Source organism: Acomys russatus, chromosome 23 (genome assembly GCF_903995435.1).
Source record: "Acomys russatus chromosome 23, mAcoRus1.1, whole genome shotgun sequence".
Taxonomy (NCBI): Eukaryota; Metazoa; Chordata; class Mammalia; order Rodentia; family Muridae; genus Acomys; species Acomys russatus.
Window position 1 is genome coordinate 39,481,289 of NC_067159.1, and position 22,131 is coordinate 39,503,419.

The 22,131-nt window shown below is 42.4% G+C and overlaps 2 protein-coding genes and 1 non-coding gene across 3 annotated transcripts in view; 2 read left to right on the forward strand and 1 right to left on the reverse strand.

The window, feature by feature from the left end:
- LOC127206191 (all-trans-retinol dehydrogenase [NAD(+)] ADH4) overlaps positions 1–22,131 on the forward strand; it is a 55,629-nt gene continuing 33,498 nt past the window's right edge. Inside the window, exon 1 of the mRNA XM_051165446.1 lies at positions 1–54. Within this exon, the coding sequence (XP_051021403.1) occupies positions 37–54 (18 nt within the window). The 5' untranslated portion in view covers positions 1–36. The remainder of the gene's footprint in view (positions 55–22,131) is intronic.
- On the reverse strand, positions 753–855 carry LOC127206788 (U6 spliceosomal RNA). Its single transcript, XR_007832879.1, has one exon. It is a non-coding gene; the product is annotated as a U6 spliceosomal RNA (small nuclear RNA).
- On the forward strand, positions 5,974–18,878 carry LOC127206112 (alcohol dehydrogenase 6-like). Its single transcript, XM_051165406.1, has 8 exons — positions 5,974–6,072; positions 8,886–8,987; positions 10,771–10,912; positions 12,262–12,349; positions 12,455–12,671; positions 14,169–14,429; positions 16,022–16,157; positions 18,732–18,878. Exons 1-8 carry the CDS (start codon positions 5,974–5,976, stop codon positions 18,872–18,874), a joined length of 1,188 nt encoding a protein of 395 aa, XP_051021363.1. The 3' UTR covers positions 18,875–18,878.

The window sequence follows — 22,131 nt, forward strand, 5'->3', positions numbered from 1 at the left end:
CAGAAAGACACTTCCAAAACAAGCTTCCCAAGGAAAATGGGCACCAGGGGAAAAGTAAGTAACTTACCTGTATCTGAATTTTTAGCTGCTACTTCTGTTGTGTCTGCAGGTTTGTGGAAGATGCTTCCTTCTGGGTTACATGCAAGGTGTGGTGACTGAAGTCAGCTGCAGGGATAAGAGCAGTCCATAAGGCAGAAATTTGTTCTAAGGAAAAACAACTCTGGACTTTTGGATATCAGTTCTCTATCAGATGTGGGTTGGTGAAGATTTTTTTTCCCATTCTGTAGGCTGTCGTTCTGTTCTTTTGATGCTGTCCTTGGCTTTAACAGAAGCCTTTCAGTTTCACAATGTTCCATTTGTTAATTCTTGATCTTCATGCCTGGTGCTCGGTTTTGGAAGTTGTCTCCAGTGGCAATAAAAAGCTTACTTTTTAACTAGAAGCAATTCTCTAATTTGTCTACCTGTTTTACCATCACTGTCTTCTGAAACATCCATTTCTTAATCACATTTCCAATGTGGTTCTGCTGAATCAAGAGATCAATTATCTCTGCAGGTACTAACAGGTGGCCTCAGGAAAAAAATAGCTGCAGTAATTTCATAATTCCACCAGACTTTTTATCTGAGATGAAATAAGCTTCAAATCCAATATTCACTTCCACATCCACAATCTCATCATCTTTATCTTCTCCTTCATCACTCTCTGCATTATCTTCATCCTCATTGTCAACATGATCTTCTTCTCCTCCTCATGCAAAAATATGGAACTCTTCCTGGATTTCATGTCATCCTTGCACGAGGTCCATACCAATCTCTGTCTTGTCCTAATTTTAGCACATGTGCTACAGACACCAGCACCAGTCTATAATTTGAGTTGAAGACCAGCACACCCACCTGAACGTATGATAAAAATACTAAACAGAAATCAGGAGAGGAAGCTCAAGAATAATGCCCATAACATCTGCTACATGTTTACCGAACGTTCTAGCCCAAGCTAAAAGTACACACTCTTTTTAAAGGCCAACAAGACATACTAAGTAATACACACCAGCTGCTAAGCTATAAAAGTAAACTCTACAAACAAGAAAAGAAGAAGAAGAAGAAAAGAAATCATTCTGAAGACGCCAACAGGCCACAACAGAATTAATTGAATTACAATAAAAAGAGAACTAGCAATTAACTGGAAGCTAAATTCCACACTCTACAACATGGCAAGGAGGACTCAAAGGAATTGCCTCATTTGATGTTTCTGGGCATTGATGTTTGACCTCCATGTGTGTCTGTGTGAGGGAGTCAGAACCACTAGAACTTGATATAGAGAGGGTTGAGAGCTGCCGTGTGGGTGCTGAGAGTTGACCCCTGGTCCTCTGGCAGAGCAGCCAATGCTCTTTTTTAAATTAATTAAATAATTTACTTTCATCCCAACCCCAGTTTCCACTCCCAATCTTTCCTCCCCTCCCCTCCTCCTCCACCCATTCATGCCTCCTCCTTTTCTCTTCAGGAAAATGGAGGCCTCCCATGGATGTCAATCCACCTTGGCATACCATGTTACAGTAAGACTAGGTGCATCTTCTCCTACTGAGGCTAAACTAGGCATCCCAGTATGGGGAAAGGGTCCCAAAGGTAGGCGATAGAGTCAGAAACCGCCCCTGCTCCCACTCTTAGGAATCCCACATGAAGACTAATCTGCACAACTGTTACCTATGTGCAGAGGGCATAGGTCAGCCCCATACAAAAGGCATAAGTCAGCCCCATGCAGAGGGCATAGGTCAGACCCATGCAGAGGGCATAGGTCAGACCCATGCAGCCTCCCTGGTTGGCAGCCAACGTCTTAACCACTGAGCCAGCTCTCGAGCCCATGAATTTTCTTAACACATCACAATGAATGAAACTGAAACTTTTCCATCAGCCTTTGTGTGACACAGCTAAATCCATACTGAATAGGGTATCTACACAACTATGTCACCAAATCAGGAAGGTGCAGTTGCAAACCAATAATTCTAGCTCATACTTCAGGGCTCCAGAAATAGAAAGTAAAATAAGACCAAAGCAAGACAAATGGAGGAAATAAGAGCAGTAACAGCAGAAGCTAACAGACATTAAAACAGACTTTTAGACATCGAGAAAATGAATAAATCTGTGATCAGTTTCTTGAAAGCAATAATACACTTAACAAGGTTCTGATGAGGTTGGCAGAAAGGCAGAGACTTAAATGAGCAAAATCAAGAATGAAGCAGAGGCCTCTCACAGACACTGCAGCAGCCACGGGGCAAGAAGGAAATAACACTGGCAACTCTACACATGTGGATTTGACACACAGGCAAATGAAACCATTCCTGAAAAGTCACAGCTACAATAACTCACCAAACATGAAATAAGTCATCTGTGTAGTACTCTAATTATTAAAGTAATTGAAATCAAATTTTAAAGTGTCTCCCCCAAAAGATATATATAAATCTGAGGAATTTTACTCTTTCACACATTTAATGGATTAAGAATGATTTTACACACTTTCTTTTTTTAAAGATTTATTTACTTATTATTATGCATAGAGTGCTCTGCCCACATGTACACCTGCAGGCCAGAAGAGAGCATCAGATCACATTATAGATGACTGTGAACCACCATGTGGCTGCTGGGAACTGAACTCAGGACCTCTGGAGGAGCAGGCAGTGCTCTCAACCTCTGGGCTATCTCTCCAGCCCCCACACTTTCTTCTGCAAGAATAAAAGATTCCCAGCTTTTCCCCATAAAATTAACATTATCATGACACCAAAACCAAGTACATAATAAAGCAAACATGAGAGATAATTAACACAAGTATCTCTGATAAGTATAAGCCCAAAAATGCTCAGCAAAGTAGATGCACACACACACACACATACATACACACACACACACACACACACACACACACACACACACACACATATCCTTTTTTATAAAAGGAATTAATCCACATAACATTTATTTCAAGAATGGAACAAATACAGTAAGAAATAATCAATGCAATCTACCACATTAAAAAGAAAACTAAGGGGAAAAAATCATGTGATCACCCAATTGGGAGAGAAAAACACCGTGAAGGCTCTTATTTGGAATGTGTCTATTTTGACCCTTCATGAAAATTATTGGCTCTCAGTCAAAGCCGTCTTGGTGTACACAGGGGTGTGCTTTTCACTTGCTGACCTTAGATAGCCTAGTTTATTTCCTCTGAGAAACCACATAAGCTGGTAAAGAAACTATGTACTCAATGCTCATTTTACAAATGCAGAAATCCAAACCTTGGACATTTCAACATCCAAGTTAAATGATTAACAGGCTGTCCTATAAAGTCAACATTTTTTTTCTCTCATCTGTCCTCCAGAGAATGTTTTTCCTGTTTCAAACATCAAATCCAATCACTAATCTAAGACAAAAACCCGGGAAGAAGCCACTGGGTCAACTTGACCTTTGTGCTCTTTCTCTGAATAAAGCTACCACCTGGGTTCATGGGAACCTCCTTCAAGCAACAAGCATAAAAACTTGTATAATGATTATCTGACAGAAAGCTCAGATTCCAGCCCTTTGAGCTGCCAGTGGTTGACACATAGTCAATGTTTCCACGGTGAAAATCACCATCAGACTCTCCTGGCACCAGACAGTTCCATCTACACCATGAGCAGCACTGTAGGCAAGGTAGGTGTCCTCTGTCCATGTGGGCCATGCCATTGTGCTCCAGATGTGCTAGGCTCCTGCAGGACACAGGACGTTTGATCTTAAGATCTCCTCCTCTGCGCCCTTTCCTTTTACTTCGGTGACATGCTAGTCCCTTCTCTGGTTTTGTCATTGCTGCAGTAAGGACTGTGCAAACTCTACTTCAGATTCCCCGTTTGAAGCCCTCTTAGGGACTCCTCGGAGGCACAGATAGTCTGTCTCCTAAACAGGAGGCAAGGAGTACAAAAGAGGTCAGGAAGACATCAGTCTCATGGGGCATTTCAAATCTACCCTGGCTTCCCAGAGAAGGTGGCATGGAGGGAGACACTTACCTGAGAAGTAAAGAGTCACCAGGTCATGGAGGACAAGGCTTTGTAAACAAGTAAAAGCACAGAGGAAAATAAAGACACAAGAAAAGTCTCCCTTTTGATCATCTCCAAACAGTTTCAGTGGATAAAAGACAAGGCTGAGGCAGACAGTGACAGAAAACAGGACTACAGAGAGCCGAGGAGGAAGCTGGGATGCCAATGGATGGTGTCAAACAACTGGAAGAAGAGTCGTTTCTAATGCATCAGCCTGGGACAGGTCAGATGCAATGATGCGGTGGGTCCGTCTGAAGATGATAACAACCACCATTAGAGCAGAAAGCTTTTCCGGTGCTTCATGTGAAAGGCAAAGTAAGGGTCCAGAGCACATAGGAGTATCAGGAATGGAGAGCAAGGCACAGATCCCAGAAAATGTCTGATTCAGGATGATGAAGGATGGAGAAAAATTAAGGCTGTTTCCAGGGTTTCTGTCTTAGGTGAGTGACTGGATTTGATGTTTGAAACAGGGAAAGTAGATTGTGTACTGCATTCTCTGGAGTACAGATGAGAGAAAGAATGGCCTGTTTGCAAATTAACATGTTGACTTTGCAGTACGTGTGATATGATTAATAATTAGATATAAGGTAGTAAGGTATAATAAGGTAATAATAAGGTACCAGATGCCAGATAATATATTGTAGAGGAGTTTATTAAATGAGCATGGGGGTGAAGGAAAAGGGGAAGGGGGGTACCCCAGAGAGAGACAGAGAGGCAGTGAGGAAGTAGAGGAGAGAGAGGTAGATAAGAAGAAGAGGAGAGAGAGAGGAGAGAGAGAGAGAGAGAGCATGTGGAGGGTCTGTCCTTTTATATGGCCCTGGGCAGGGTCATACCCCCATGGCAGGTAATCAACGACATCATAGGTAGGCGGACTGAAACAGAGTGCTAACATTCCTACCTTTTCCTATAATTAAAAAATGAGGAACATTGGATTGTTTCATATAAGGTAAGTTAAAGTAGGTTCATTGGAAGCAGCTCTTGGCTTCCACGTAAAGGGAAAAGAGAAAGGGAAAAAAGCAATAGCAACAAAAATGTCCAGATTATATAGTAAAGGGGAAGGGAAAGTTCCACCCTGAAAGTTCAAGGTAGATGAAAGACTACATCAGCCATGTCCTGCAGCAGATAGGGTCCGAGGAGTGGTGGGGGAACCTGGAGCTGTTTGCCCCAGGCCTGAAGCACACCATTTCAGCCTCTTGCAAATGGATAAGGGGCAAAGTAATGTCTTAACTACTTCCTGCTGACAATAGGGCAGCAATAGGGTTGGGTTTAAAAGGCTGAAATGTTGGCCAGGTTCCAAACAGGTTGTTGCATTTGCTGTCCAGGGTCTGACATCTGCAGCTGGGGAGGGCAATGCAAGTCCAGCTAGGAGGAACAGTGCAGGTCCAGCTTGCACAATTTCTGAGGTTGCCCTGGAGCACTTGTGGGTAGCTGCTTTGACAATGTCTCAGATGTAGGAAGTCTAGCAGGATGCTGGAATATATATGTGGGCAGAAGACAAAGTTAGTAGGTTAGGGAGAAAACTCACTTTAGGTATGCATTTGAAACTCTTGGGAGAGCAAAGAGAAAAGGCTTGTGACAATGCTGACAATTCGTGAGAATTTTGAGAGAGCAAATAAAAAGGTCTGGATATGGGAACTTCCTTCCATTTTACCCAATTGTTGACAATAATTAAAATAGTTAGGATGTGTCTAAATTTGTTTACAGAGGTGTGTAAGCTTAGAAACCTTTAATGTGGGGGGGGGGGGCATAGGGATTTGAAATTCTCAGAAGGTATACCAAATGCATGTTAGAAGGAACAGGCTTCTGGATGTTTTCCAAGGTGAGATGAGGTCAGTAACCCATTAGGGCATCCCTGAAAATGGATAATGACCCAGGAAAAGTGGGTGCAGACCAGTTAGTAGCTCATCTGGACTAACCAATGACCACGAGCACAGCTCGACAGTGGATTGTGCTGGCCGGGAGCTGTAGCCACTCAGGGCACTGGGATATGGACAGCGGCTATGGACAACGAGGACAGGTACCAGATGGAAGTTACTTCTGAAAGTTCACCCAATGGGAACGAACCTAATCGTAGGTCAGCCAAGAGGTTGGATACCTCTTCTCCCAGTGAACCAGAGAGGTGCTGGCAGTCTCTTGGACAAAGGGAAGCCTTTATGCAACTAGGAAGGGGGAATTTAGCTAGTGTTGGGTGTAGAAAGGTAGCAATCAGGTAGTTATGTGATGGGAGTACCAAAACCAGGGAAAAGAAGAAGGAACCCCACCCTTAGAGATAGGCGATAGGTGAGAAACTTAGGCTTTGGATTGACAGTACTTATCTGGACTCCATTTGACCTGAGAGATGGACTTAAAGAATCTTTTCAAGTTCGTAAGGGGAGATAAATTTTTAGACACATTAGCATCATTACTGTTTGAAATCTGCAGTGAAATACACATTGTTAGACATGTACACATTGTAGGAAAATGCAGTGATACACAGCAAAGTAGAGGCTTGGGAAAAGAACTTTGTGTTAAAAGCACAAACAGTCTGAGGCGAGCTAAGGGAAGGCAGAAGCCTTTTTGACCTCCGCGGAACAGTAACATGGGGAGGACAGAAATCTCCTCTGGAGCAGAAGGCAAAAGCTCACTTTAGCATCAGTACACATCAGGAAAGCGGGGCTTCTTCCCTCTGTTTAGAACACTGGATAATTTAAGCACAATGAGAGACACTTTAAGAAAAAGACAAACAAAAGGAAATTTTAAATCTTGAGCTTCGAACTATGATGGGATCTTATAGTGGAATGTTTTCTATAGTTAGATTAATAAACTAGAGCTCCGTTGATGAGTGTCAACACTCTGAGCAGTTTATACAACAACAGCGTAGCAACCAGAAGAAACAAAGCATCCTTTTAGATGTGTTGACCTTTATAACTTGTATTTACCAACTTAAAAACTTTCTTGGAAGCTTTAAGACATAGGTGAAATTGCTGTAAGTAGTCACTGTCCTTTAGCTAAAAGAATGGTAACAAAGTAGACTGTATCTACACCTGACAGTTAAAGTTTGGTCTCCTGCATAGGAAGAGGGCTGGGAAGATACCTGAAGTCTCCCATGATAGAAGCTGGCCATGTGACCACGTAACCTGAGTATGAGTTTCAAACAAACCTATAGCATTCCCCTGGGTTTGGAGAGGCTGCTGAATCTAAGAGCCATCTGTATACTCCACCAGGTCAAGGAGCTTGAAGGCTGGAAATGTGCACAGCTCTTGTGCTGGTTGAACGAACCTCCAGTAACTAGGTACAGAGAATAAGCCTGCATGTGGGCAGTGACATCCATAAGCCAAATTTGCCAACAGGCTAGGCTGTGGGACCAGCTTCCCATTCTGGTTGCAGCAGCTGTGAGACCGGTGTCTCCTTTTGGCTACATCTAAAACAGGTCCCTGCCAGAGTTGGCTCAACTGGACCCCCCCAGGAGGGGGCTTTACAGATCTCTGGTTTTTTTTTTGTTTTTTGTTTGTTTGTTTTTGTTTTTTCCCTCGGGGCAGTGGCTAAGGCCTGGAGAAAAGCGTATTATAACTGAGTCTGTCAGAAAGGTTTCTCCCGGGTTTTAAAGATTTTACCAGTTTCTATATGAGGACTCAGGACACATCCTTAGCTTTTTAATTAAGATGGCAGAGATCACAGTTTTGTTTAGGTTAAGAATATTTAAATAGACACACTTTGATTCTAATTTATCTTAATACTTAAAGACTAAGACTTTAGGTTTTATCTCTGTTAAGCTGAAACATTAAATACACAAGTGCAGTCCAAAAGAAGCAGAACAGTTTTGTATGGTCAATAACATCACATTTAGAATTTTAGGCTAAACATGGTTTTAAGGCAATTTTAACATTGTAAACAAATGAATGTTAATACAGGAGAACGTTATAAAAACTGTGTCAAACCCATTAGCCAGGAAGCCTGTAGTTGAATCTAGGTTAGCTGATGACAGGAGGAACAGCATTTATCTTGTTAATTTGAATGAGCCTTTATATAACTCTGAAATAAGAAACATTTAGAACCAGGGTACAATAAAATGGGTTGGATCTTTTTGTTTGTTTGTTTGTTTTTGTTTTTGTTTTTAGCTAAAAGGAAATAGAGTTTAAGTTTTAAATCGTCTAAACATCACACCAAATAAACAGTCGCATGCCCAATAAACAATCTTTCGACAATAGTTGACATAAGAACCCCCAAGACCTACCTTGCCACGAGTTATCTCTACACCAGTCTCCAATGATTAGCATTTTATGGTCACGGCCATCAGAGCCCTGCTATCAGATCACTGCCATCTGATCGCCGCCACCACCCCCTGTACTCCATAACTCACTGTTTCACTCCAAGATCCCTTACACCTTGAGTCACAAATAGCCCCACACTGTAGGATCAACACAGCCCTGAAGCAACCAGTGGGCAATCTCATTCATAGTAATAGCCAACACACGGCATCCGGGCAGGAATGGTGGCATGTGCGCATATGGCAGCAGAACCACAAGTTAAAGGGCAGCCTGAGCTACGTAGCAAGGCTCTGCTTCAGAAGAGAGAGAGGAGAGATAGTTACCCATCCCTTGAGATGAGTGCTTTCCTAAACACAGGTGATATTTGTTAGAACAGTTTGAATATAGAAACTGAACGCATAAGAAAAAATTATATTGGGGTAAGAACAACTACCTTCAAAATATATTTAGACTTCTTCAATTCTTTTTTTTTTTTTCCCCCTTTCTGAGTATAGACAAATTAAGTGCTTTCTAGTAATGAGTAATGTAGGAGTTTTCCAAAACTCGCTAAGTCTCGCTTTCTCTCTTCATCTTCTATGGTCAGGTGATCAGATGCAGGGCTGCTGTACTCTGGGAGCCTGGAGCCCCACTTCACATCGAGGAGATAGACGTGGCCCCACCAAAGGCGAAGGAAGTCCGAATAAAGGTGACACAAAATCCACGTGTGCACATCAAAACCAAAGCTGTTCACGCTAAATTACACATCCTTCACACAACTTCCTCCTCAAAAGGAAAACTACATATGCTTCTGTTAGGGAGGATTAGTACATCTTCACACCGCTAAGTAGAATAAGAACTGATTCCCTGGATTTTTTTTTTTTAAGCTTAGGTACATGCTTGGAATGACTGGGGAGCTTGGAATAAGTCGATGGCGCCTCATTTCAGAGGCTCTGCAGTAGATTGGCTGGGCCTGGCATGTATCCCAATGCACTTCATCTGACTTGTGGCTCCAGATCATTAGATTGTTTTCATTAGAGTGTTGGGGAGTGTGTATTCTTTACTGATGGACTGTAGAGAAATAGCTGTTTCTAAGTTACCTTACCTACCACCTTCTGTGGTATCTATTCTCTAATGAGTAAGGAGTGTGGTGCTTAGCAATACCAACCCACCACACACCAACAAGGCCACAACTCGCACAGCTAGCTTTAGACTCAAAGACATCCAGCCCCTGTCTGACAAGCTACAGTCTGACTCTCACACCTGTGCATTTGAACCAAAACACGGAGCAAGGCAGGTGATGGGCAAGCAGAGGAGACGCTGATCGGAGGTGCCGGCGCTGGTGCTGGTGGCCATTGTTATGCAGGTGATGGTGACAGAGAAGAGGACAAAGCCACCCAGGGCCACTGAATGAGAGCACAATAAAGAACACAAGCCAGATTGCTTGGTGCACTTCTAGAGCCATGAGGTTTAAATGTGGTTCGTGCACTCGTGTCACAAGCACAACACAGTTGTGACTTACAATGAAGTGGGACTGTTAGCACAACCGTAAGTGTCTCTGCAAAATAAATTAAAACTTTAGCTAGAAGAGAGAATATTACTCTTTTCTGTCTTATAAAATATTTATTTATTTATTATTTATACATATTCTGCTCGCATGTCTGCCTGCCTGCCAGAAGAGGGCACCAGATCTCATTGTAGATGGTTGTGAGCCACCATGTGGTTGCTGGGAATTGAACTCAGGACCTTTGGAAGAACACACAGTGCTCTTAACCTCTGAGCCGTCTCTCCAGCCCCACTCTTTTCTGTCTTATGTCTCAATCTTTTAATTCTATCATTAGTCGTCTCTTTCCACACTGCCATCCTCAAGCTATAGGACGAGCCAAGTCAGATCTTTGGTATCACCTGGGGTGATTTGAATTGGAATCCTCTCCAGTAGGTTCAAGTGTTTGAATACTTGGTTCTCACTTCATAGTACTGTTTGTGAAGGCTGTTAACAGATGCAGCCTTGCCAGAGGAAGACGCTGGAGACAGGCTTGGATAGTTTGTCACCTCACCTTACAGCTAGTGTACGCTCTGAATCACTTTCTGGCTGAAGATGTATGCTCTCAGTTCCGTGCTCTGGCTGTCTGCCGCCACGCCTCCCCTCTGTTACCCAAATCTCCCTCTGGAACCATAAGCCCAATATAAATTCACCCTTTGTGAGTTGTTTGGGGCCATATTTTTCCACAACAGTAGAAAAGGCACTAATGCACAGCTTGTTCCCTGCTTCCCTTCTCACTCCATCCCGCCCTCCCTAATGAACTGTAAATCATCATTTTATCTGGGAAGTTTGTCTAGGAAGAACACCATGTTCCTTTACACAACAGTTATTGACAGATGCCAATGAGGAAGGCTGAATAGAAGTGGATGCACTGGGAACCTTCAGAGAGCAGCAGGGGCGACGCACCTTCACAACAGACAAACCTGGATCCTCTGTGCTTTCCACACAGGTGGTGGCCACAGGAATCTGTGGTACTGATATACAAAAAATGAACACAAAAGGGTTTTCTCAGTTTTGCCCCACCATTATGGGCCATGAAGGAACCGGAATAGTCGAGAGTGTGGGAGAGGCAGTAAGCACAGTGAAAACAGGTAAGAAGCAGTGTCCGTGCTCAAGAAACAGCGAGTCTTGGAACCCAATTTAGGGCCATCCCTTAACTGTGCCATAAGGAAGCAAACAAAACGAAAGGGGAAACCCTGCCCATTTCTGTGAGGAGGAGTCATACCTGTTTCTAAACTGCACCACAGTTGTGATGAGGCTTATTATTCACATTTATATTTTGAAGTAGAATGCACAGGCACAAGTGAGGAGAAAAATTGCAAGCAACAGGCAAACCTAAATGTACCACCAAACTATCACTTAAATAATGTGAGGGCAATTGCCTACATTGTTTGGTTGGGTCTCTTTGATCTCCTTGAACAGAGGTGTCCCTTCCCTTGCATTGGGTGTTCAGATAGCCCATGGTTCCTATAAAGAGTGCTGTCACCTTATGTGTAGCAACTCGATTTAAGCAAGATGTGTATGTGTGTGGGTGTGTGTAGATATGTATATACGTATGCATGTGTAGATATGTATTTGTGTGTATAGATATGTATAGATGGGTGTAGATATATGTATATATTTCATGTATATAGATACGTATATACATATTTATTATATGTTTGTTGTTAAGTGAGCTTACAAAATAATGTTTCATTATGGCTTTTTCCAACATTTTTAGTGTTATTTATCCTTGCTCACCCTTTCTCCTTCTGTATTATCCTGTCCCCTTCTGGTTTAGTCCCTTCCCCTTTTCTTCCCTTTCCTCCTTCACAGCATCTTTGCCCTATGGCTTTCTCTGTCAACGGTTTCTCTCTGCCTTTCCAGCTTCTGGGGTTACTTCAGGATTTATATTCAAACCCAAGAAAGCTTTTGCATTAAAATCTAGAATGGGTTGCTCTGCTTGGCAGAAACAATCAACGAAGCAGTCAATAAGCTCATCCCAAACACTGGTCTCTTCCCCTAGATTTGGACATAGAAATACAAAGAGCATGAAAAATATAGGCACGCGTTTGCTCTCCACAGGAGAGCTCAAGTACAACAAGAGCACGGCTTGTGGGCAAGCGTACTCCGATCCTAGGCCTTATACTACCGTAACTCTAGTCCCACAGCGAAGTTAGTGTAGAAAACATATGACGTAGTTGACGGCACACAACTACACTGTTTGCCATAGTACTCCAAAAGCTTCTTCCAAGGTGGCCAGGCTGGGACCAGCTCCTAAAGCTTTGGCCCCAGCTTCGGGCCAGATGGGGACCCTGGAAATAACTGTTTCTCACCAGGAACAATTAAGTGTGGAAATAATTCTTCATGATCAACTCTTCTTGGCGCCTTGCTACTGGCATCCTAGGAAACCAGACTACTCCAAAAACTTTCATCCCAATAAATTATTTTGCTTCTTTAGGTGATAAAGTTATCATCTTGTGCATCCCACAATGTGGAAAGTGTAACACGTGCCTGAATTCAAAGAACAATATTTGTGCTGAAATTAGGTGAGTCTTTATAACTGTCTTTTTGAAAGTCTAATTCTGTTTCATTTGAAGAGATTTAAGCTTTTTTAATAAAAAATAAAATCTGTTTCCTTTCATCTATGAAAGGCTGTCAAGGGCAAATCTGGCATCTGAAGGCAACAGCAGAATTACCTGCAAGGGGAAGTTTGTGCATCAGTTTATTTCTATAGGTGCCTTCTCTGAATACACGGTCATAAAGGAAATGTCAGTTGCCAAGATTGATGAGAGCGCTCCTCTGGAGAAGGTGTGCATAATTGGCTGCGGGTTTGCCACTGGCTATGGCGCTGCAATCAACTCTGCCAAGGTGAGGGGCATTTATATCACTTGAAAATACAATTAATGGAATGAGGAAGTGAAACACTTCTTAATGTCAGGGCAGTGCCTGGTCACACTACCTAAAGAAACATACACAAACTACCTCTCAGCACTGTGAAGTGTATCGAATTATCTGCCCACCTGCCCATGCACTCCATGCCATTCAGGAGTACAGGTAGGCAGACTTTAAATACAACACAATTACACCGGGATGGTACCTTTCCGTATTCTGGTTCATTTCATTCAACACTGTTCTGCTGTGGGGGGCCAGGTCATGCAGCTTACATTTTAATTGAATAGTATATCAATTAGTAGCAAATGTTAAAGAAAAAGGGATGAGCTGAAGATTGCTTCAAGGATAGAGCTTATGCCTAGTGTGCACAAGGTCCTGGATTCAACCCAAGGTGAATAACAAATAAATAAGAAAACAAGCAGAGAGGGGATTGCACTGGCCAAGGGACTGTCACTCTGATTGACTAGGCTACAGTGAAACCCCTTCGGGAACATCACTCTAACCTCCCCAGCTCACTTCTTTAAGCGGACATTGATACTTAAGGCTTTGCTTCATCCACTGCCCTTTAGTGTCAATGCTACACAAAGAGATGGGATGTGTCTTAGACAACTTTGTGTCACCGTGACAGAATATCTACCACAGTCACCTTGCGAGGAAGGAAGTGTGGTTTTGGCTTACTACCTCAGAGTTGGAGTCTGTGCTTGCTTTGCTCTGTGGTCTTGGGGGTGTCATGGGGCAGTGTGCCATGGCAGGGGACATTCAGTGGGACAAGGCTGAATATCTCATGTACCCAGGAACGGAAAGAGTATGGCTAGGGTATAGAAAGAAAGGAGAGCCAGTGTCCTAGAACCCCTGGACACAGGACATGCATCCAGGATGCTTCCTCTCCACTGGGCTCCTTCAGAGGCATCTGCTACCTACTTATGACACCACACATCTTTAGAACATGTGCAAGATGCAAGCTGTAACGGGTTGGAAGGGGTTCAACTTAAATTGGTACACCACTACACACGGCTCAACAAAGAGAAAGGACAGGAGGGAGGGAGGGAGGGAGGGAGGGAGGACAGAAGGAAGAAAGGAAGTGAGGGAGGGAGGAGGAAGGCAGGCAGGCTTAACTGGCACCATGAGCATTATGTCTGAAGTGATTTGGAGTTCCCAGAGAAACAGAACTTGCAAAAAGCAAAAAGATGGAGGTTATTGAAAGATCTCAAAACTATCTACAACTAAAGAAATAGTCGGCCCTAAGGAAAAGACTCAGTGAAATTGCATTGCATTACTGCCACCTGAAAATGTCCTTTCCTTCCGTCTCAAGAAAGGCAACTGTCTTGGCCTCCCTGAGTCAGTGAGGACGCAGAGGACCAGGGCACAGCTCCCTGCACATGCTCCCTCAGGCAACGATAGGTTTGGCTTCACTCTCTACCATAGAGGGAGATCATGTTCCCTTTGCTTTCGACTGTTTGTCTTGATGCCCAGGTGACCCCAGGCTCCACCTGTGCCGTGTTTGGCCTCGGAGGTGTTGGTCTGTCTGTCATCATTGGCTGTAAAATGGCAGGAGCATCCAGGATCGTCGCGGTAGACATCAACAAAGACAAGTTCGCGAAGGCCAAAGAGTTGGGTGCCACTGAGTGCATTGACCCACAGGACTTCGAGAAACCCATTCAAAAAGTCTTATTTGATATGATGAATGGTGGCGCAGACTTCTGCTTTGAGGTCACTGGAAATGCAGAAACGGTGGTATGTGATCTCTGGAAGTGAAAATTGCCAGTGTATTACACCAGCTGTCATTTAATATTTTAATTGAATGAACATCCTTGAGTCCCATCCACATTTCCCTAATTTCCTTGTGGTCCATTATTTAATCTTCGACCTCCCAGTGGTTAAATAAAGACACAGAGACTTATTAATATTTAAAAGCTTAGGTGTTTAGCTAGGCAGACTCTGCTAGCGTCTAACTTCAGCCCAGACTATTCTATCCCATGACCTACTAAGTAGTTACTTCTTTCCCTCCCTCTCAGGCCTGTATGTCTGTTTCTCCCACTGTCACACTGACGCATCCTCCCCTCCCAAGTTGGAACTCTTTCTCATAGACACCCGTTCACGGAAGGGCCACCTTTCCCTTCTGTCCAGCATGTCCATCAGATCTTTACTAAAGCCACTCAGATAAAACCCTGGATTGCCTTAGGCAAAATATGAGGCTGGTGCTAGGCCATAGCTTTCTGCCTGTACAGAACTAACAACTGAATATACAGAGACACACCTTCACATAGTGCACTGCCACAGTCTGTGTCACACCTATTAGGACATGCTGTCCATCCACCATTCCACTCAGTCTACAACTCTGCTGTTGAGTCTGCTTTCCCCTCACTGTTCCAGCCTACTTTTCCTTCAAATAAACATAAAGAACTTCCACTCATTGATCACAGAACAACAGGCAGCCTGGGATGACTATGGTTTTCAAGACAGATAATTAAGTGAGATAAGGCTCCACTAAATTGTCCTATAAAACAGTGAGCTTTTTACTTTCAGTAAGATCTTTCATGTTATATGTGAGCTTCTGAGCCAAGAAAAGCATTTCTTCATCTTGAGTTAATGAGTCATTTCCAAAAATAAAGAAAAAGAGCAGTGGTTTTCTGCCTGAACATGGTTCACATGTGGAGATAAAAACAAAAACGAGTCACACAAGACTCTGAGGAGAGCTTTCCGTTGGTCCTGAAAGAATGATGCTTTTTTTGTTGTTGTTGTTGTTGCACGGATCCATCTTCCAGAAAGTTACATAGAAAACCAAGAGGAGTCCCTTCCAACCTGGGTCTTTTTCCCAGCATTCAAAATCTATTAAGGTTAGCCATAGATAATCCTCTTACACGAGGAAGCACAGCAAAGCCTTTACCGCAGTCTTGTCCTGAGAAGCAGCCTCTGAAAATGACTGATGGGAAGACAGTGGGGCTTGTTTTGTTAGCATGTCATATTATACAAATGTCTGAAGTCCCCTTGGATAGCTAGAAGAAAAACGTCAACTCAAACCAACTGCCCACGTCACTAACAGTCCTCACAATAACCATCGTTCCTTCTATTACCACAGCTGTGCTGGTCTTCATCCTTATTCCATTTTCTGTATCCTACATGAAATCCCAAGTGCTGTTCTAAGGCAGAAACATGTCTTTCTTATGTCATAGAACATCTTCGTAATGTCGGTACTATTGCAAAACCGAAAGAGAAACTCAGAAAGTAACTCATGTGCCGTTAAGCAGCCCAATTGAGTAAGACGTGGGTCCAACTCTGATGTAGGTGGCTTTATTCCTTTTCTGTCTTGCATTGCTTTACAACAGGCAACAGCCTTGGCCTCCTGTCACAATGACCATGGACTCTGCGTGACTATTGGATCAATAGCATCTTGGGTTCCACTCACCCTCAGCAGCCAGCTGTTCTTCTCAGGACGTGCTCTGAGAGGCTCTGTTTTGGGAGGTATGTATGGAAGAAACAGCAAATAGTGGAAATGAGGAGATAGAATGAGGAAAAAAATTTTAAGTGGGTCAAAAGTACCTAAGAAAAGACATCAATCAATTCTAGATTGCAGTTTTTGTTTCAGCTTTTTAAAATTTTTCTTTTTTACATATAAATTTATATTATTACACATATATTCAATAAGCTACATACAGCAAGAAGAACCATGAAACAATCAGGAATTATATAAATGCTATATTCATAGTGTTTTGGCTATTAGTATTTGTCAACCTTATTTTTTAAACAATTTTTCTAAGATTTATTTATTTATTATGTATAGTGTTCTGTCTGCACACCTGCACACCAGATCTCCTTATAGATGTTTGTGAGCCACCATGTGGTTGCTGGGAATTGAACTCAGGACCTTTGGAAGAACAGCCAGTGCTCTTATCCTCTGAGCCATCTCTCCAGCCCAATGTATTTGGCAACCTTAAAGAAAACATCTTTCCTATCTTGCTGTGTCTAAAATTCTGAATGTAAATAAATACCTATCATATCTCATCTCTATCAACCTAAAAACATCTGTCTAGACCTAAAAACATCTTAACCCGTAAACAACTAAACTTAATTGTAAAACTAAACTATCTGGTCTTCAACCCCATCAGAGACTTGAGGAGGAATAAAATTAATTTACCCTAGTAAACAGGAAGTGCAGGTTAGCAGCTTCTTTTTAAGACCTACATTAGGAGAGTGGATATTAGCTATGTTCTCTATCTCTCCATAAGCTTTATCTTTTATCTGCAAGGAGAGATAAAAATTGTAATTTGCCTGTACAACAAACAAACAACAAAACAATGTTTATGTCACAGGTTTTCAACCTTCTCAATGCTGTGACCCTAAAACTGGTACTCACATTATGGTGACCCCAACCATAAAATTATTTTTATGGTTGCTACCTCATAACTGTAATTTTGCTACTGTTATGAATCATAATGTAAATATTTTTGGAGGTAAGTAGAGGCTTGCCAAAGGCATCATCATCCACAGGTTGAGAACCACTGGAAGGTGCTGGGTAGGTGCTCAGTGACAAGATATGCAATCAACTGCTAAAGCCCTAGATTCAAAACTACTCAAGCACCAACAGTATCAAAATCAATAGCTGCACCTCAATTAAGTTATATAAGTGTCCATTGGGACACACACATATACATACAAACAGGCATATACACATATACACATAATTTAAAATATTAATAAAAATGAATCTTTTCTCTTTTATACGATAGGCTGTGCTCTTGAACACATACTTGATTTTTAATTATTCATGTAGGTGTTTGTGTGTGCGTGTTTTGCTGGTCTGTATATCTGTATCCTGAACATTCTTGTGCCCGTGGAGGATAGAAGAAGGCATCAAATCCCCTAGAATCAGAATTACAGATAGCTGAACTGTCTTGTGAGTGTAAGAAACAGTACCCAGGTCCTCTGGAAGAGCACCCAGTGCTCTAACTACTGAGCCACCTCTCAAGATTTATCTGCCTCTTTTTTTCCTTCAAAGAAAATCAAGCATCTGCCAAAATCCTATCACACAAAGTTGTAAATAGAGGAAAGTAAGCAAGGTAGAGAAGATGACACCCTGCAGCTGTGCCATGCTCTCCTATTCTATAGAAGAAGCTGAAGAATTCTGGGTAGTAACTCAATGACTAAGGTTCTTAGCGCAATGCAGAATGTACACTATTTGAAATTCACTAGAATAAAGAAAATTCATCGCCAGGCTTGCGCTGCTTTCGCTGGCCTCATTGCTCATCACCTTCATTCTCAGGGAACACATTTTAGTAATTAATACACATGGACTTTTGCTTCTGTAAGATGGCTACCGTGATGGTCTTCGCTTTCCATGGATTATTTCATTTGTTCAGGAAGCTGCATGTCCAAACACAAAAGCACAGATGTATGTGTACACACAAATGTCGCACACACAAACACACATGTGCATGTGCAGGGAGAGAGCGAGCCATTTCTATGCTTCTAGAATGTACAGTGCTGAAGAGCAAGCTTAGAGTTCACTCACATAGCCATATGTTCTCCCAACGGGATCACTCCTCCAGCCCTGATTTCTAACCTTTCCATTCATTCAGGGCATGCATCCCAAGGCTGTGGCCTTCGTTGTACATGTCATGTGAATTTGCTGATCTACAGAAATTACAACCTAACACAGGAACATCACAAGATGAGACTTGTTTTCTATTGCTTAGAATCACCTCCTCCGTGGCTGAAGCATCAGAGATCCCCTGGGGAAGCATAACCCTGTGTGTTGGCTGTATGGCTAGAATTGCAATTGTCCTGGCTAGGGCAAGTGGATGAAAAAGAAACCATCTCCAGCAGTTAGCACGGCCTGTCTTCCCTCCTATCTTCCTTCATTCCCCCCCCCCCTTATTTTAATCTCCTTTTTATCATTTGAGAATTCCATGCGTGCATACACGGTATTGCCCAACCAACACCCCATTCCCACCACACCTTTTCTTTTACATTGAGACCTCTTGGGCGGACTCTTTCATAAATCTCTCTCTTTTTTTTTTTTTTCTCTCCTATCTCCAGGCTGGAAAACCAAAGAGGAAATGCCTAAGCTGGTTTCTGACTATATGGCAAAGAAGTTTAACCTAGACCCACTGATTACCCACACCCTGCCTCTCCATAAGGTCAATGAAGCAATTCAGCTGATGAAAAACGGGCAATGGTAAATCACTCACTCATGTCATTTTTTTTTCCTGTGTGGATGTGGAGACAAAAGGGTTGTCACTGCTATAGTCGCTGCATGGCCCCCTGAATTTTGCTTTATTGCTGACTTATATGCAAGCCTAGAAGTATTGAGGTCATAGATGTCTCTAGCGTTATTTTTTTTTTATACAACATGGAACTAAAGATGTTGCCCATAACATTGTGGTCCAAGTTTAGGAAGACAGCTTACGGAGCTGAAGGAAAGGCTCTGGAGGTAAAAACACTTGTCACAAAGATGAACACCCGGGGTTTAGTCCCCAGAACCCATGAAGATGAAAGGAAAGAACAGGAGATCAGTCCACCAGCTGTGCTCTGACTTCCTCGTGGACCCTCCTGTCTTCCCTCATAATAAAAAGATAAAACATGGAGAAAAAAAATTGAGCTCATTTTACAAAGAGGCCATTGTCATTTTCACTGGTTGGTTGGGGGGCAGGTGTTTTTTTGTGTGTTTTTGTTTTGGTTTTGGTTTTGGTTTTGGTTCTTAGTTTTGTTTTGTTTTGTTTTGTTTTTTGAGACAGGGTTTCTCTACCTAGCCTTGGCTGTCCTGGACTCTCTCTGTAGACCAGGCTGGCCTCAAATGCTCAGAGATCCACCTGCCTCTGCCTCCGGAGTGCTGGGATTAAAGGCGTGTTTTGTTCCTGTGTCAGGACTGTCTGGAGTCCTAATTCTGTCAACTCTTTCATCTTTTAGTAGAAACTAGCTCTACATGACATTGGCACTTCTCTGTGTAAACTTCCTTTTACCTACTTCGTTATCCCTAGAACCACATGTTACTTTGATCACTTTTCTCCCAGCTTGTTAATCTGCCCACTTTTGACCCAACATCAAAGGAAGAGAATCTAGCTCATAGGTCTAAAGCACACAGGGCTTCAGAAATTCCTCAGTGTTTTCTCTTTCTCTTCTTTCTGTAGTATCCGCTGTGTCCTGCTACCATGATCACAAGATGTTCACCATTTCATCGCTCACTTGTACTCTGTATGTATCGCGAGTTACAAGACTCAGCCGCACAACCCTGTTCTCTTTTCTTGCCTTTGATTCACTCAGCAACAATCTTGTATCAAGCTTCTCAGCTGACCACGTCATCAAAATTATCCTCACATGACCCAGCGCCATGTGCAACCATCCTCCCTTTTCCAGCTATGTTGGGGTTGATTTGAGTCACGCAATAGCAGATTCTGCAGATGAAGGCACACCTGATACCCCACTGGCACAGCTGTCTCTACCTCTGGACCTACACTTCCTCCCCGACTGGCTCTCCCATATTGTATAGGTCCACACATGAAGCTCGGAGTATTGTCCACAAGAACCAGGGCTCCCACCAGAGAAATGACTGCAACTTATAAGCAACTGAGCAAATGTTTAGGTCACAAAACCCACACAGCAAGACTCAATGGTGTGGGTGTATGGCAACAGCAAGGTATCTGATATGTAAGTCAAGGACGCAGTCTCACGATTGATCTCACAAATAAATTGATAGCCTAGGAACAAATTAAAACAAAGGTGAAAGATCTCTATAATAAACAATGTGAAACACAGCAAAGTATAGTGGTGTGCTTCTTTAACAACTAAGCTCCTTGGAGGCCAAGGAGGGCAAACTATGTGAGTTTGGGGCTAGACTAGTCACGTAGCAAATTCTACATAACTTGACCATGATGAGATCATGTCTCAAATATATACTTGTTAAAAATGCCCATTATATCCAAAGAAGTCTACAGATACAATGGAATCTTAATGAAATACCAGTAATATTCCTCATGGATAAAAATGGCCTTCAAGCCAGACATGATGGTATACACTTTTAACTCCAGCACTCGGGAGGCAGAGGCTAGGAGATCTCTGTGTGTTCTAGGGCAACCAAGTCTACAAAGCAACTCCAGGACAGCCCGGCCTATTACACAAAAAAACCCTGTCATGAAAAAAAAAAAAAAACCTTAAAATCTATATCAAACCTTAAAATATAAAAAACAGGAGCCCTTATACTCTACACTACTGAGTCTTCGTGACCAAAGCAACCAAAGCAATTTGGCAGAAAAACAGAATCACAGACCAATGGAGCCAAACAGAGAGCTGAAAACCTGAAGCATGTGCAATGAACAGATTAAGAAGGGGCTAAGAAGATGCATTAGAGACAGTAAAGTATTTTTAATTATTGGCTCTGGGAAAGACGTTTTCCTCATGGATAAAAATAAAGCTCGATTGCCTTCTCTTGCGCCAGTTACAAAAATGAGCTCTAGGTACATCAGAGTCTTCGGTGGAAGGACTGAAACTGCTAAACTGTATAAGAAAACATAGGGAAACCGTTCTGGGCCTTAAAATGGACAAGGAATTGTTAGACAACACCCTATAAGCACAAGAAACAAAAGCAAAATTAGACAAATGTGATTATAGTCAACCAAACATTAAAGACGCTGTCGCCCGAGGGAGATGACAGCATGCATTTGCAGCATAGTTCGGGACTACAGTAATAAGAAGCGCTGGTGTCCTGGCAACACCTATAAGGTGAGGACAGATAGCACACTGCATTTTTCAAGCACAAAAAGAAAGGACTTCGAGTGTTGTTCTCATAAAGAAATTATTTTTCAGGAGTGATGTAACATCTCAAAGTGTCATCACATGCCACTTTGTAATTATGTACGACTCTATGTTTTTAACATCATTTTTAAAAAATTGAAAACACTCAAGAGATGGATCCGTGGTTAGGAGCACTTGCTGCTCTTTCTGATGATCCAGGTTCAGTTCCAAACACCTACATGGCAGCTCAGATCATCTGGAACTCCAGTTCCGGGGATCCAGCGAACTCTTCTGGCCTCCATGGGCATTGCATTACACAGTATACAGACATAAATGCAGGCAAAACATCCATATATGTGAAACAAAAATAAATCTATTTTTAATATAATAGAAATAAAATGCATCAATTTTAAATGAAATAAAGCTCCCTGCCTGAGTTATTTCTATTACTTTAATAAGAAATCATGACCAAGGCAACCAAGAAAAGAAAGTGTTTTATCTGGACTTAAAGTTTCAGATTAAAGAAATATAATTATTTAAAATAAAACTTCTGGGGCTTGAGAGATGGCTCAGAAGTTAAGAGTATATACTGCACTTGCAGAGGATCTGTGTTCAGTTCCCAAGACCCACAACAGGTGGCTCACCACTACCTGTAACTCCAGCTCCTGGGGACCTGACAACTTCTGCAGGCATCAGAACTCACACTCAC

Bases quoted from the DNA above. Each gene is read 5' to 3' on its own strand.
- LOC127206112 (XM_051165406.1), top strand. From the start codon at position 5,974: ATGACCACGAGCACAGCTCGACAGTGGATTGTGCTGGCCGGGAGCTGT. The intron at 8,988-10,770 runs GTGACACAAAAT...CTTTCCACACAG, and splicing joins CGAAGGAAGTCCGAATAAAG to GTGGTGGCCACAGGAATCTG. The intron at 16,158-18,731 runs GTATGTATGGAA...TCCTATCTCCAG, and splicing joins GAGAGGCTCTGTTTTGGGAG to GCTGGAAAACCAAAGAGGAA.